The 16891-nt window shown below is 36.8% G+C and overlaps 2 protein-coding genes and 1 non-coding gene across 3 annotated transcripts; 2 read left to right on the top strand and 1 right to left on the bottom strand.

The window, feature by feature from the left end:
- Window positions 1-1238: 1238 nt before the first annotated feature.
- On the top strand, window positions 1239-1310 carry TRNAM-CAU (transfer RNA methionine (anticodon CAU)). The gene has a single exon. It is a non-coding gene; the product is annotated as a tRNA-Met (tRNA).
- Window positions 1311-3388: 2078 nt separating this feature from the next.
- LOC147552113 (putative GPI-anchored protein At4g28100) lies at window positions 3389-7163 on the top strand. The gene is made up of 2 exons (XM_086672115.1): window positions 3389-4258; window positions 6471-7163. The coding sequence occupies exons 1-2, from the start codon at window positions 3638-3640 to the stop codon at window positions 6801-6803; spliced, it is 954 nt and encodes a 317-aa protein (XP_086528241.1). The 5' UTR covers window positions 3389-3637; the 3' UTR covers window positions 6804-7163.
- A 2050-nt stretch (window positions 7164-9213) lies between these two features.
- Window positions 9214-12714, bottom strand: LOC147552114 (equilibrative nucleotide transporter 3-like). Its single transcript, XM_086671899.1, has 10 exons — window positions 12502-12714; window positions 11771-11819; window positions 11577-11681; window positions 11154-11309; window positions 10922-11065; window positions 10670-10775; window positions 10242-10417; window positions 10008-10168; window positions 9598-9856; window positions 9214-9509 (listed from the first exon to the last, which is right to left on the bottom strand). Exons 2-10 carry the CDS (start codon window positions 11795-11797, stop codon window positions 9402-9404), a joined length of 1242 nt encoding a protein of 413 aa, XP_086528025.1. The 5' UTR covers window positions 11798-11819; window positions 12502-12714; the 3' UTR covers window positions 9214-9401.
- Window positions 12715-16891: the final 4177 nt, after the last annotated feature.

Below are 16891 nucleotides of genomic sequence, written 5' to 3' on the forward strand. Positions count from 1 at the left end.
CTGTTTAGAGGAGAGAGAAATTATGATTTGTTTCTATCTTTTTTTCTAATAAATCTCCATATTTTTGGCTAATAAATCTCCATATTAAATCTGTAAAGAAGAGAGAGAAAATTGATTTGGGAAAGTTTAGATTTTGTTTCTAAACAGATTATAGAAGAGAGAGAAATTTTCGTGAGAATCTAACCGTTTTTTCCTAAATTTATCCTAAAATCAAGGTACATTAAACCGATTGAAATCCCAAATGAAGTAGGTTTAGAGAGAGAGAAAGTGTCTTTATGAAGATTGGTATCCAATCTGTTTCGGCTGAATAAAGATCCCCCACAAATCACGCCCACGGGTTTTGGGAAAGTTTCCTAAAACCCTCGTAAATTCTAAAAACCCGGGGTTTTTTGATTTGGGATACATTTGGTATTACCCAATAAATTAGCCATACTTTATACCCTTCTTGTAAAAGGACTAAAAATCCATAATCTAAGAAGAATGGTCTATAGACCTATTATCAAATTAATTTTGGTCTATATACCCATGGACCCTTAAGAAAAAAAATAAAAAAAAATTTCACTCTCTCTCTCTCTCTAAACTCCGGCGAAGGGGTTTCCCTTCGCCGGAGTCCCGGTCTGTTCTTCAACAGACCGATCTGGCCTGTTGAAGAACAGACCAGATCTGGTTTGTTCTTCAACAGACCGGAAGTGGTCTGTTGAAGAACAGACCGGACTGGTCTGTTCTTCAACAGACCGGAACTCCGGCGAAGGGAAACCCTTTCGCCGGAGTTTCTAGAGAGAGAGAGAGAGTGAAAAAAAAATTTTTTTTTTTTTTTTTTTTTTAATGGTCGCCGGCCGAAAAATTTTCCGGCCGGCGACCAAATCGGAGAAGACAAAGAGGTGAGGTGGAGAGAGAGAAGTGAGGTGGAGAGAGAGAGAGGTGAGGTGGAGAAGCTATTTTGCTTTCCCCTAAATAAAATTGTCAAACAAATTTGACCAATTTTTGACCAAGTCTTCACACCCCGGAAACTTTTTAGCTTTCCCCAAAGCGCTGGCCAAAATTAATTCCACTTCAGAACTTTTTTTTTTTTTTTTTTTTGTTGAACCACTTCAGAACTTAAATAAACTTCAACTTTAGCAATAAAGGGCGCCTATAGTACTTCACTAAAGGAGTAAAACTTCTCTCACAAAATATGGCACTTATATTCTTTTCAATTTGAATGAAAAGCGGGTGAATGTAAAATTACAACAAACTTCATCAGAGTGGCGCAGCGGAAGCGTGGTGGGCCCATAACCCACAGGTCCCAGGATCGAAACCTGGCTCTGATATTATTTTTTTCTCATTTTTTTGACTCTTCCATTAGTATTTTTCTCATTTTGACTCCTCCATTAGTATTAAGGTCTGCAAATGTGAAATAGGCCAAATGGAGATGGTAGTTCACATGAAGAATGAGGGAGTTCCAGCCCTAGACGCATATAAAATTGTACAAGTAAAGAACGATATTGGGGTCACAACACGGGTCTTTTGAGTGCAATGAGGATCTCAAATGCCCACTAAACATTATGAACAAAACTAATCATCTAGTAAATGATAAGAAAATAAATTTTAAAATTTTAAAGTGTTGCATTGAAGATGTCTTTTTGATTTGACGATCTAAATAGTGTCACCATCTACGATCTCAATTGAGACTTAAACTTAATACAATTTAATAAATTTTTTGTTTTAAATTTTACATTGGAGATGCTCTTAGGCCTTTACGATGTTTATCTATAATAATACATTAAATGTCTTATTCATCAAACAAGGAGTAATAATAAAAATTATTCCCATCACTTCTTCACAAAATTTCCTCTCTGCTCTCTACATATAACATCATTAATCCAGAGCAAATCTCAGTAAATCTTTTTCACAGAATTTTCTCTCAGTAAAGTTGTAATGGCAGACAGTCCAAAGTCCACTGAGCAAATGTCGAGGTGAAAAGAATCACAAAAAAGAAAAAAAGTGTAGAAATGAAAGAAAGATAGATTTGCACTGTATGGAAAGACTGAAAAGTATGGGATCATGTGGATTTGTTTGTGAAAGTGGGGAGACAGAGATAGAGAGAGAGAATATGAAAAAGAGGAAAAAGAGGAAAAAGAGGAAAAAGAGAAAAGAAAAGACTAGTGAAATGGAGAGTGAATGGAGCAGGAGGACAAGACAAAATACCAAACAGCCTTTCTCATATCATGATCCCTCAGAATCCCCAAAATCGTCAATTCTCCCACTTTCGACCCGATAGGCGATAGCTAGTATAGGGAGATCTACAAGGGAGGTTTGGAAGAACTTTCTCGGTGCAACTTCCCAGGGGTGACCATGGGTCAAAGCGAACAAAGCGTCGTTTTAGACAACTGATTTTTAGGGGCCACCAAGACTTAATTTCGTTAAGAAATATATAAGAAGCCTAACTCTCATAGAAAATTATAAGGGCCCCATTTAACAAATGTTAAGTAAAAAGGGTCACCAAATTCGATGATCTTTAAATGAATGGTGGTCCCAACAGTTTGTTTGACTTATTTCTAAGCAGGGTCGGCCCAAACATTTGGGAAGCAAGAAGTTAAAGTTTGGGACCCTAGTATAGTGCAAATTCGAAACAGTAAATAAAATTTCTAATAATGCTTAGAAGAAAATTCGAACCCTTGACTTCTTACACAAAACCAATACTCTTATCCACTAAGCTACAACATGAGTCATGTCATGAATCTACTTGAAATATAATTATTCCACGATCGATTTCGGTAGGTTTAAGCTTTTGCGTGCAAATTTATTTTGATTATAATTTGATTGATTTTGGATATTAATTTTGTAGATTTGTGTGAACTGTGATAGTCTCACATCGCTCGCCCGAACATTTAGATTCTAGAGTATAGGTGTACGTTCAAACTTAATAAATAGCGTTGCCTTGGGAGAGAGGGGGTCGTGGAGCCTCCACCAAGAACAATAACGTTAACTGAGGTTATAAACATTTTCAAAAATTGATTCCATGTTGTAAATAGAATGACTCAAAACCTATTTTGTGAGTGGCCAACTATCTCACCAAATGAACTAGAACTCGTTATAATGTACGTTGACATTTAGTTTATAAGTAAACTATTTGGAAACAAAAGCAGTCCCCATTATTGTCAAACTTTGAAAAAACCTTGTCTTTTAGTGAATTCTACGTCATTATGTCATCCTCTAAGTCACTCTAGCATCTGCCTTACTAAAACTACACCCCTCGATAGGGGTTGGTGCCACAGGACAGGTCGCACCCCTCCCACGCCCTGTTCTTGAACTCTGTTCTCTGCTCCAAAAAAAAAAAAAAAAAAAAAAAAAAAACTCTGTTCTCTGCTGCTATATAAAACAAAAGAAGCCACTATTATAAATGAAAATAGTATCTTCTGAATCTCTCGATTTTTTGTTCTTCTTTATCAAAGTATATACTAAAAGAACAGAGAAAGAAAAGAAAAAAGTTTCATAAAGATGAATTAGAATATCTTAACAAAAAGTAAAGATTCCTCAAAATCAGCATTACCTTCTTCACTCTATTTACATTTTACTTCTTCTTCCTTCTTTACTTGAGTAGCCAATCAATCACACTTTCTCTCTCTCTCAAAATCTTTTTCTCTTCATTTCAAATATGAAACTCATCTCTACTAGTTACATTTTCATATTCTTCCATCTCTTCTTTTCTCTGATCTTTACTTCATCTCTCGCCGGAATACCTACAAAATCCGACGAACAACCATTAAACCCGATGAACTACTCAAATCCAAACTCCATTCCTGCATTTCCAGTTCAAACAAAATCACAAACTTGTCATTTAGATCTTTCAACTGAGCTTTTCGGAGGCGTTAGAGAAGCTTGTGATAACAATCTAGATCGAAGTCGATGCTGTCCAGTTTTAGCCGCTTGGCTTTTCGCTGCTCACGCAAGAACAGCTCTTCAGATTTCAAAAACTTCATTATCAGATCTTGATCCAATGATGCCAGATGATTCACAAAAATGTGTTAATTCGTTAAAAAATTCACTTGAGAATAAAAACATCAAAATTCCTCAACCAAATGGAACTTGTGATCCGATTCTATGTTTCTGCGGAATTCGTCTTCATCAAATTAGTTCATTAAGTTGTTCTACTAGTTTTAATATCTCTGGTTATCACAATAACGCTTCTCCCACTGAAGATTTGAAGAACTTAGAAATGAATTGCCGGAATTCTTCATATTCCGGTTGCAGTAAATGCCTTGGAGCTCTTCAGAAGGTAAATTTTCCGACTAGTTGATAGTTTTCACGTTTTTTTCTTCAACAAAATCTTATCTAGGTTTTTAATCTTCAAATTGAGGAAGCAAAACTGTCATATTTCCTCATTAAGGGTAAATTAGTCCAAAATTAGTCCAAAATTAGTAATGGTATTATCGTAATTTCAGAATATAGCTTAATGAGCTTAGTGATTGTCACAAAAAGTGATGATGAGGGTTGAAAATATTTAGTTCTCATCAACCACTATACTTGTACTTTGGCTTGACAACACATGGCCAAAATGGCAACTAAGTGGGACGCAAAGTGGCTATCTATATTAGCTCCCTTTTAAATTTTTCTGTTAGTCAACTTTAACAGTCAACACAGTCAACATTATTCTTACTTTTTTACCCCTCATTCTAAGGACACATTGGTCCTTGTAATTTTCTTCACTTCTTCATTGGAAATGAGGTCGCCGGCGACGTCGGACCAACAACTCGCCGGCGACCTTAATCTTCAGAAAAAAAAAAATATATGCAAAAAGATTTTTTTTTCTTATTCTTCTTCCCCTTCCCCACCACACAGCCACCCACCTTATTATATCTTCTTACCTTCTCATTTCTTCTTTCTCTCTATCTCTCTTATCATTCTCTTCTTCCTCTCTATCTTTCCTAACATTCTCATCTTTGGCGTCGCCGATTGAGTTTCCTATGCCGGATAAAATAAATTTGAACGTGACTTGCTACTTGGGTAGGTGTTCTTGCCTTCATGAAATTTTAGAATTTCCTCTCCAATCTCCTTTTTCCACTTTCTCTAACCCTAATAGGAATTATCATTGTTTTTCTTTTGTCCATTGAACCCCTAATTAAGCAATGCAAAACCTAAATCAAAACAATTTGACACAAAGACAGAGAGGTAGAGAGAGAGAAAGAGTTAGAGAGAGAAAGTAGATCTGAAAATACATTTTTTTTCAATCACGTATTCCATTGAAATTATGAACAACATCATCAGAGGCGTAATCGCCGGAAACATGAGAATTTGATTCATGAAGTTGTATAAACTGAGAGATTACTCAAAGTAACACACTTTCTAATCGGATTTGGATCGGAACCTTCAACTATTCGAACACCAAATAGCGTGAACAGATTGTTCTTATCAGTGCCGCTATTAATTCCACACCTGGAGTTTTCATTGCCATCATCACCACCGGTTCGACCACTGAAATCAGGGGATGAACTTGAGTTACCACCATCACCGCAACAGTTGGGCGCCATGAAGTTTAAGGAAATTGAAGATTTGAAGGTAGGAATTAAGATTGAAAGATATATATGGAGAGATCTTTCGAAATAAGAGGATATTTGTTATATTGATCTCTTAAAATCTTTTGCTCACCTTCTTTATATAGAGAGGAAGAAGAAAATGATAAGAGAGATAGAAAGGAAGAAGAGATAAGATGGTGGGGTGGTTGTTTGGTGGGGAAGGGGAAGAAGAATAAGTTTTTTTTTGCTTTTCATGGGGTTAAGGTCGCGGACGAGTTGCTGGTTGGAAGTCGCCGGCAACCTCATTTCCGATGAAAAAGTGAAGAAAATTACAGGAACCAATGTGTCCTTAGAATGAGGGGTAAAAGAGTAAGAATAATGTTGACTGTGTTGACTGTTAAAGTTAACTAACAGAAAAATCTAAAAGGGGGCTAATATAGAAGCTGGTCATCTTTAGGGGGCCATTTTGGTGAGTTGGTCATCTTTAGGGGGCCAAAATGGAATTAACCCTTTTTTTTTTTGTTGAAGTAAAGTGGCTATCCATCTACTCCGAAAATTCAGAAATCATAGATTTATTCAGGATAGAGGTAGAATTTATTTGTATTGATATGACTTTTATGTCTAAGATATTAATTTTTAAAGTCCAAGATGTCTATGATGATGATAGTTATTAGGTTTATTGGATTCATGTATTTGGCGTTATATGTCATGTTAAAAAAAACACTTGACTAAAATAATTAGGGGAGGCTAAACTTTTGACACGAAGGTCAACCGTGTTGTCTTCTCGGACCATTTATCGTTACTACCAACTTCCACTTCTCTTTTAAGATTTTAAAAAACTGAAATAATATCTGTATGTAGACAGATAGTGAAATCGTATTTTTTGATTTAACTCCAGTGAAGTCGGGTCACTTTTTCGATTTTCTTCTCAAGTGTTATATTTTGAAATGAAGAAAATAATTTTTGGTGAAACAGTTGAAAGGAAGAGAGAAGAATGAAACAAGAGAGGATAGGGAAAGCAAAATGTTCAATAGGGATTGCCAACTAATGGGGCTGACATGGCTACTTGCGAGGAACAAAACGGCGTATATTCCAACTGTTTCAGCTGTATTGCGCGCCATTATGTACAATGGTCGCCCACAAGAATCAAAATGTAGTCATGATCAAGAAAACATGCCATTAGCGGTTGATTCTCTTCATTTTCAAAAAACATCTTCTTCTTTCTCTTCTTGTGTAGTTTCATCTTTTTCAAACATTTTATTAGGCTTTTTGTCCTTCACAATTCTAGTTCTTTCCCTAATTACCTGAGTCTTTTATTAATTTTCGTCCTCTTTTGTTTTTGGTTACCTACACCACCCCCGCTTCTCCACTGTAAATTCATGGCATGCCTTTAATTTCTGTTTGTCATTTTAGTAATAGTTTTGGGTGTATGAAGCTAGAAGGAAGTACTTGTAATCTTTCTAACTATTTAAATCATTTAATTTTGGGAGATGCTAGAGTTACAAAGGATTTTTACAAAAGAAAGTTCCCAACTGACGTGGCGGTTGTGATATTCATCTCCCAACGGCTTAGATTTGGTCAAAGTTTTAAACCACAACTGCCACATCATCTGAGAACTTTCTTTTGTCAAAATCTTTTGTAACTTTATCATTTCGCTAAAGTTTTTCAGCTTTTCCTTGTTTTTGGATTTGCCCTGTTATAGTGAAATCTGTTTTTCTAATTGAATATTCAATTAACCATTTTACCCTTAGGCGATACCATTTGGAAGTTTCTACCATCGTAGTCTCATAATACTATACTTTCTACTGCCCAGAGGTGCAATTTGTACACGAATTGCATTGTTGGGCTACGCCTTGCAAGTAAAAATTGAATTGCCCTAGTCTTTATCTCCTCTCTCTCTCTCGCTCACTGTCTTTCCCTATCGCTCTTTCGTTGTCTCTGTCTCTCTTTCTCCATTTCATCCTCTTTATCTCTCTTTCTCTTACTGTCACGCTCTCTCTGTTTTACTATCCCCCTCTCTCTCTCTGTTGATCTCCTTCTCTACCTCTCTTTCTCTCTGTTGATCTCCTTCTCTACCTCTCTCTCTCTCTCTCTCTCTCTCTCTCTCTCTCTATCTATCTCTGTTGATCTCCTTTTCTCACTTTCTCTCATATACACACACAGTTTCGGCGATGGGAAGTGCTCACGTCGCCGGAACCAGACTTCGGGGAGGGTATTTTGGTAAAACCCTGCTCGAGGATTTCGTGGTGAACCAGCCACAGATCTCTCATGGCCTACGGACCACGAAGTCTAAAACCATGAGAAAAAGCGAGATCTAGGGTTCCGTGAGCGAGAAAGATTAGAGAGAGAGATAACGAGAAAGAAAGAGAGAGCGAGAGGGAGAGAGTGAGAGATTTACAGCAAGAGAGATGGATAACTACATAGAGAGAGAAAGAGAGAAAATGTGAGAGATAGCGTGAGAGAGAGAGCGCGTATTAGGTGGTTGGTAGTCGTTAATGGAGGTGGTGCTCCGAAGTTGTGGTGGTGGAAGTGAGAAGAAGATGCTCCAGAAAAAATCCATCAAATTTGTAGTAGTGTGATCGTAAAAACTTTTGGACGGCGCTTCGCTTGGACTGAGTAGTAAAGGGTCGTTTTTTAATTTTTGTGGCACGACACTCCCAAAACTATTACATTTATTATGCAACATGGATAGATAATGAATAGTAGGAGTATTAAGAATTGACTAAGTCAATAAAATATCATGCCTAAAAACATTGTCATCATTCGGATTGTTCTTTCTCGCATTTAACTTGGGCAACTGCAATTTGATTTGTCTCTCATCTAAGGACATTGATTGAAGGTGAAGTTTTAATGTTTTTTTTTGTTGAAAGTACTGTGTGGAATGATGGTCCCATTAACTATGTTTTTTTGTTGCAAGGGCCATTAACTATTTAGTAAGGGACATGTGAGGGAGATAGAATTCCAGCAGGGTGTTTTTGTTCATTTAAACCTAATTTAGTATAGGTCACATGAGAAATGTACTGAGTTCTTTTAATTTTCAAACCCAACCCTAGAAGAAGTAGTACTATCAATTTAGTATAGGTCACACGAGGAATGTACCAATTCTTTTAATTTTCAAACCCAACCCTAAAAGAAGGAATATCAAATATAAATGATATATTTAATACGAGAGTTTTGTAAAAGCAACTTTCATGTGAACCGACCACTATACAAATCCTCAAAGGCATGCCACTTTTATTACAGGAAGCAAAATTTTTGGTCTTGTATTAGTTAGACCATCTCCAATTCTAAGTCTCGAATTGAAATTCAAGTGCCACATAATATTTCTTGAGTTTCTTTATAAAAATAATTCTCTCAATGCAAGATCCAATTTAGGTCTTAAAATAATGTGCCAACATTTAAGTTTAAGATGTCTTAGTTTGAGATGTCTCTTGAAGATTTCAGTTGTCAACTCACTATGAAAAACAAAATCACTCATCTAGTAAATGACACTTAAACAATTTTTAAGTTTTTAAAGTGTTATATTAGATATGTTTATTAAATCGAGGATCTCAATGGTGGTATCTAGGGAAAATAATCTCAATTGCGACTTACCACATTGGACAGTTTAAATTCTATGTGACACTCTAAGTTTTAGAGTTTGAGTCTTGCATTGGAGATGCTCTTAGTGAGGAAAAGCAGCAGAGCAGAGCCTGATTCTAGGTAGTAAGGTTTGTAGTTTTTATGAAACAAACCCTTTGAATTGAACGGAACAACTATATACTTGGACACAGTTATTCATTATGTCTATTTTACGCTATTCAAAAGGTTGAAAAGGGTAACTATTTTTACTGATTTGTGTTTTTTTTTTTCACTTTTCCTCTCTCTGCAAAACAAGCTACTAGATGTTATGTTGAAGACAAAACCTCACCACCCTTTACCAATGAGCCATAACCAATCCAGTGCTACTCCCGAAAATATACCCGCAGCAAGAAAAAATACGAGCAAATTCCCCAGCGCATTTTGCTCTGGTCCCTGCAAAACCGTCGAAAGTTCAACCTAAAAAAAAGATCAAAGCAAGTAAGTGTCACAAAATGTTGCAGAATAGCAGAATTTGACTAACCTTATATCCTTTAGGAGCCAAAGTTAGTACACAAACAGTGAGATATCCATTTGTTAGTCCTAAAAAGGAAGTGAGCATTATCATCCAACCTTGCTCTCCATACTTGGCAGTGAAGTAGAAACATGGAACTAGTAGTAATCGAGATATAGATGCAATTGTGAGAGCTTTTCTTGATTTCAATTTCAAAAACTTAATAAGAGGGACGTATCTTCCGATTAAATCCCACACATTGAACATCGCTATTAGAACTAAAGCATACCTGAAATATTTCGAAGTAGAAAAGAAATTCAAGAAAATGCAACAAAAAGAAGTCACGGGGAAGCTTTGGTGGATTTTGTTTCGAAAAGAAAAACAAATCAAATGTTCTAAGCCCTTTCGGTTCGTTTAAAATCTTGGTACATGACACCTACCATGAACCCAAGTTATGTGAACCAGTATCTTCGGATAAGAACCCCGGGAAAATTGACATTGTTAATGCATATATAAGAAACATGGTAGCTGCATAATCCATGTTCTGAAGAAACAACTCTTTGTTGCTTAGGCGCTCTATACGCTTAGGATCTTCTTCAACCTGCAGAAGTTGAACAACGCATATAGATATCTCAAACCATAACAAAAATCATTAGGTACAAAAATATACATACTTCATTGTTGACTACTCCTTGTAATCCACCTGCAACAAGATCAGCTGAAACCGTTTTCGATCCTTCTGCGGCTGCCTTTAATCTGTAGTACTTAACGATTGGCAATTTGGGGAAGACGAATGTGTACAGAAGTAGGCATAGTAGCTCGAAGAATGTGGAGATTCCAAAGAACATCACTGCAGTATAATGTAGATAGATAAAATAATGTAACGCTCCTATGACCAAGTCCTGAATCAGGGGAGCATTCTGAGCAAATAAATGGCTCGGACTAAAGATTCATTTTTCGCGGAGCCCGGGCTGTTAAGATACTGGATTTACTCATTACCTCTGAATAGCAGGCATGAAACTTTTGTTTCACATTATAAGATATGGTTATTGTGAAAGAGAAATTTTCTAAATATTCATGCAGATTATAGATATTTACGTACTAGCTCCCTTTCGAAGACCATTCTTGGAATTTTTGAAGGCTGCTTTAGTAATTAACCTTAAGGCGGACGTAAGAGCACCAGATGCAGCTAAGCCGGCTACGAAAGACTGTAAATTACAACAACAAGATGAACAAGATAAGAAACAAGCTAAAAGGAAGAACAAGAACAAGATCATCCGAAATAGTTCAATGAGAGCTTAGTTGTAAAAACCTGCAAAATAACATTAAAGAATGTTTAAGAGACACTACTTACTTGGATGAACTCGGGGCACATTAAGGACAAGTCTCCAACCATTCCACCCTGAACATGGGCATCTGCAATTCCGAAAGCACTGCCGACAATACATATACCTACGAATGTTCCTATCCCTCCTTTCCCTAATGTAGCCAAGTCCAACTATATGCCGGAAATTGGAAATCAGGATGAAGCCCCAGTACAAGTTAACAAGAGTAGTCCAATTCAACAAGAAAGGGATAAAACTTACAACTATAAGTAACAAGGAGCTAACAAAGAAAATGAAATAGCCGATCAAGTTCCTTCTTCTTGTGTTTACCGTTGCCTCATGGTAAGTTAGGATTGCAAGTGTTCCAAGTGCACAAGGTTGATAGAATAAAGGAAGAACCCTTGTCGGGTGATACTTCTACATGAAAAAAGCAACAAAATGAGAAATGATTATATTATAGTATTGCTAAGATGAGATGAAACATAATATCATTGCATTGAACTATACAAAATACATATCATAGATAAATAACCTCTAATTGGGTTTAAGAAGGAATGATTTTATCGCATACTCATTGAGTGATTCGGTCCATTCAGTATTCACAACACAGAACTACCAAATGAAGCTACTAAATGTACTAAAATCATAAAAACAAGCCGAGAAAAAAATGAGAAGGTCATGTACCGGGAACAGGAATACGTAGTAATCTTCAATTGTCAACATACTATTCCACGCAAAAAGACACCCAGTTCCGAGAAGCCAACACACTAGCGTTGCAATGGACTTTCCCTACCAATGACAAGAGGGAAAAATTGCAAATTCACATGAATACATAAAGAAATAAACCCCATCTTTTCTTTTGGTATCAAGTAACAGACCTTCCCATTTTCACCATTAACCACCATTTGTATCCCCTTTAAGCAATTCCTATAAAAAAGTGAACAATCTAGTTTAGACTAAAACTGATAGATGTCAAGGGTTCGAGACACGCTGAACAATTCAAAAAAAAAAAAAAAAAACTGATAGAAATGTTACCCAAACATGAAGGAAGTTCTTATGAATTTAACCAAAATAAATAGCTACATATATATTCACACTTTATATTTTGTCAAATTCATAAGGAAAATAAAAATTGGTACGTATTTTAGTACTTAAACGAACACGAGCGGGCATAACAAAGATGTCGAATTGTGGAAAAATTCCTCTTGACCAAGCGAAACCCAAAAAAATTCTAACAATGTTAAGATTTGAACATGTGACCACTCAACCAAAATGAGTTTGATAACCCAAATTACGATTAACATCATGAAGAAATAATTCAACAAGGTAAGGGAGAAAATTATAAGAATAAAAAAATCAAAATTGTCAGTTCCTAAATCACCTTTATCATATTATTGATTTTTTTTTTTTTTTAAAGAATGAGATTCGAACCCTAGTGTATCTAATCGAGGGCACTAACCGAAATTTTTCATATTATCAATCTAATATGTTCCTACAAGCCTCAACCCATGACCCAAAAATAAGAGTTAATTTCTGAATCCATGAAATGATTATACCTAAAACTTTCTGAGGAGCAAATAATCAAGATAGAGAAAATAATGAAACTTACTTCAAGAAATGGAATCTGGAGTTAATGATTTTATTCTTCTTCTTTGAGAATGGAGGACTTTCTTGAAAATGAATAAAAATGGGAAGCTAAAAGATGAAGATTCTATCCCTCTCTCTCTCTCTCTCTCTCTCTCTTTCCTCTGAAATTTGGACAGGAAAGATGATATGACCTGGAATTTTGGGTTTTACCATTCTCGAAGGATTGTAGAGAATCAAAAAGAAATCTATACGGCGGCTGGTTTATGACATTAATTGACGTGGTTACTCATCATTGACTCTTTAGATTTGACACGTCACGATTTTATTTTGACTCCGTAATTTGACTTATTTATGTTTTGGCCCCATAATCTTGTTCTCTCTGCCCCTCTCTCATGCTCCTTCTCTCTTTCTCTATCTCGCCCCTTCTCTTGTTTTTTTCGACACGATTTTCTCTCTATTTCTCTATTTCTTTAAGGGTTATTTCCCTAATGGCCCCCTACTTTGTGACCAGCTTCCCGTCTGGCCCCCTACTTTACGAAAAATACCCATATGGTCTCCTTCCGTTATAACACCGTCACTCTCTCTCCTCCATCTCTTTTTCTCTCTCTGTCATGTCACGCCACATCATCTGTTACGCCACCTCATCACCTTCTCCGGCAAAGGTCGCCGGTCGGCCAAATTTCCGGCCGGCGACCTTCAAACTAAAAAAAAAAAAGTTTTTTTTTCTCTCTCTCTCACTAATTTTTTTTTTCTTTCCCCCCTCTCTCTCTCTCTCTAGATCTAGAGAGAGAGAGGAGAAAGAAAAAAAAAATTTAGTGAGAGAGAGAGGAGAGAGAAATTTTTTTTTTTTTTTTAGTTTGAAGGTCGCCGGCCGGAAATTTGGTCGGCGACCTTTGCCGGAGAAGGTGATGAGGTGGCGTAACAGATGATGTGGCGTGACATGGCAGAGAGAGAAAAAGAGATGGAGGAGAGAGAGTGACGGTGTTATAACGGAAGGGGGCCATATGGGTATTTTTCGTAAAGTGGGGGCCAGGCGGGAAGCTGGTCACAAAGTAGGGGCCATATGGGAAATAACCCTTTCTTTAACTCATCTCTCTCCCTCTATGTGTCGATATCTCTCTTCTGCGGGTTACTTCCCATATGACCCCCTACTTTAGCAATAATTCTCATATGGCCCCCTTTTTTCATTATCTTTAACTTTCCGTTACTCTCTATCCTCCATCTCATTTTCTCTCTCTGCCACATCATTTTAGCACGCTACCTCATCATCTTCCCCGGCGAAGGTCGCTGGCCGGCCAATTTTCTGGCCAGCAACCTTCAAATATTTAAAAAAAACTTTTTATATTTTTTTCTCTCCTCTCTCTCTAATTTTTTTTAATTCCTCTCTTTTATCTCTCTCTAAAAGCTCCGGCGAAGGGAAACCCCTTCGTCGGAGCTTTTAGAGAGAGAGAGGAGAGAGAAATTTTTTAAAAAAGTTTTGTTTTTTTTTTAATATTTGAAGGTCGCCGGCCGGCGTCGCCGAAGAAGATAATGAGGTGGCGTGCTGGAAATGATGTGGCAGAGAGAGAAAATGAGATGGAGGATAGAGAGTAACAGACAGTTAAAGATAGCGGAAAAAGGGAACCATACATGAATTATTGCTAAAGTAGGGGCCAGGCAGGAAGCTTGTCACAAATTTGGAGGCCATATGGGAAATAACCTCGCATATCTTTCTACGTAGATTTTTTTTCTCCTTCTTTATTTCTTTTTATGTAACTCTCTCGCATTGTTTCGCCAAAGGAAACTTCCCTTTGACAGAATAGTGCGAGAGAGTGAGATAGAGTGAGCAAGAGAAAGAGAAATATAGAGAGGAACAACAGAGAGAGAGGGAGTGAGACAGAGAGGGAGAGAAAGAGAGAGAAAAATTAAGTGGTGGGTGGTCTAAAATGGTGGTGGTAATCGGAAGATGTGGTGAGAAGAGGTGAAGATGAAGATGAAGCGATAACCATAAACCCTTTATTCATCACACCGTAAGCCTTGCTTTGATAGGTTACGTAAACCCTGTCTTGACAGGCAAAAGTAAACCTTGTTGTCAAGCAACGAGATGTTAGATGAAGCGATGAAACTACTGAATCAATAACCAAACATTAATAGAAAAAATCATTTAGTTGAAGCCATAACCCGACCTCGAGACAAGCTCTGTAAGTTTAGCCTAAAAGTGTTTTCATCTATCCAAGCACGAGAAACCCTACATGAGCAAGCCAATAACCAAAGGAAATATCCACATTCCTCAAATTTGGGGACGCGTGGCTTTTGCGTGATATACTTTTGACAACTCTATGCCAAACAGACCTCGAGTCTGTATACGTGAAATGTGGATGAAAGGGGCATTATGGTTTTCTAGGTTTTAATTTTGAAAATTCCTCTTTAAGGCCTTGGATTAGCACGGGTTGCGTTTGGGAAAACATAGATGTGAAAAGGGAGAAAATTGGAGGAACCACAATCCTGCATGAGCAAGCCCATAACCGAAGAAAATATTCACATTCCTCGAATTTGGAGACGCGTGGCTTTTCGTAATATATTTTTAACAAATCTATGCCAAACATACCTCAAGTCTATATACGTGAAATTTGGATGAAAGGGGCATTATGGTTTTCTAGGTTTTAATTTCGAAAATTCTTCTTTAAGGCCTTGGATTAGCCCGGGTTACGGTTTGGAAAAACATAGACATGAAACGGGGGGAAATTGGAGAAACCACAACTCTTGCCTCAGACGTTCTCAAAATGGACTTAGACATGCCTTGGCCAAGACCTGAGACGCGTTTCAGCAAGAAGTCTGAAACGTCTCGGATTCCAAGTCCAAGAGGCGTCTCGGTCAGAGTCCAGATAAATTCTCCTTCAAAACAGAGTTTTTTTAAAGTTTGAAATTTAAAAAACCCTATTCCAAAATAATTTGAAAAGCTGAATTTATCCCTTTTGAAACTTCCAAACAAATAATCTTTTGGGTTATTTCCCAAATGGCCCCCAACTTTGTGACCAGCTTCCTGCCTACCCCCCTAGATTAGCAAAAATATCCATATGGCCCCCTTTTAGCCGTTACCGTGACAACACCGTGAAGTCCAACTTTTCTCTCCCACAATTACCCCTCCACGTTGTCTGACACTGCTTTTCAAGGCACCTCACCCAAGAGGCATTTAATGTTGAAGACTTCAACTTTCTTTTTTTTCTCTCTCTAGAATCTCTCCCTCATCATCTCTTTCCCTGTTAGAGAGAGAGGGAGAGTTTTTAAAGAGAAATGAAGCTGAAGCAAATTGAACAAAAGAATAAGGAGATGAATATAATGATCAAATCCAATTAGAAATAGCTGAATATAATGATCAGAAAAATAATCCAAATGAATTCTCAGATTAAGCACAACCAGTTACTAGTATCGGTATTAACCAAATGCAAATAAATTCTCCGATTAAGCAGATGAATAAAATGATCAAATCCAACCATTTCTTGCATGAATATAAAAAAGAAATTATTTCAAGCAATTTGAAATGAAAAACAATACTTTTTTTTTCTTTAATGGTGGAAGATAGATGAAGGAAACCTTAAAAATTCATCATCATCAGAAATTGATGATCAAAGAGATCTGAACCAGCAAACGAATCAAACATAGATCTTTGAAGCCGAGATCAATCCAAACATAATTAGAAGACAAAATCAGATCAGCCGATTTCATCACTACCACCGCCATCATCATCGGGAAGAAAGGTTCTCTAAAATCACCTTGAAAATTTTTCCCTTTCTTTCAGCCACCACCATCAGCCGATTTCACCCACTAGCACCGCCATTATCATCATCAAGAGTACAAGAGGAAGAAAGGATTTTTCCAATTTTATTATCTCTGGTTACTAGGAGTACCAGTTAATTTCCCCCAACACCATCATCAGGAGTACCATGAATACATATAAAATAGAAGAAACTCACCACTAATCTCACTGATTCTTTTTTTTTGTTAAGGACTAATCTCACTGATTCTACTAGTGGGTTTCTTTATTACACTATCTATATGTATCAATCTCTGTCTTTACTCTTTAGGGGTTTTATTTGGTTTTAGGAAGGGTTAGAGAGAGAATGTAGAAGAGAAGAGACGGTGGAAGATGGGTCTTTAAAGTGGAGAGAGAAAAAAATAAAATTGTAATCTTCATTATCATTTCTCGATGAAATTAACGAAACAACTGAAGTAGGTATAGTTGAATTTAAAAACAACCCTCCTCCACCATCATTATCGCGAACCAAATCCAAAATTTTGAAGATGCTCTAAATTAACCAAATATCTAGCGATCCAATCATTGTTCTAATTGTAACATACCAAAATCAATTATCGGAAGGTACTGAATTTCTAGGATTTTTCTGAAATGGGATTTTACGAAAAGGGGGAGAGAA

This window comes from Eschscholzia californica, unplaced genomic scaffold (genome assembly GCF_041429995.1).
Source record: "Eschscholzia californica isolate CP2 unplaced genomic scaffold, dmEscCali1.0.p SCAF_3, whole genome shotgun sequence".
NCBI lineage: Eukaryota > Viridiplantae > Streptophyta > Magnoliopsida > Ranunculales > Papaveraceae > Eschscholzia > Eschscholzia californica.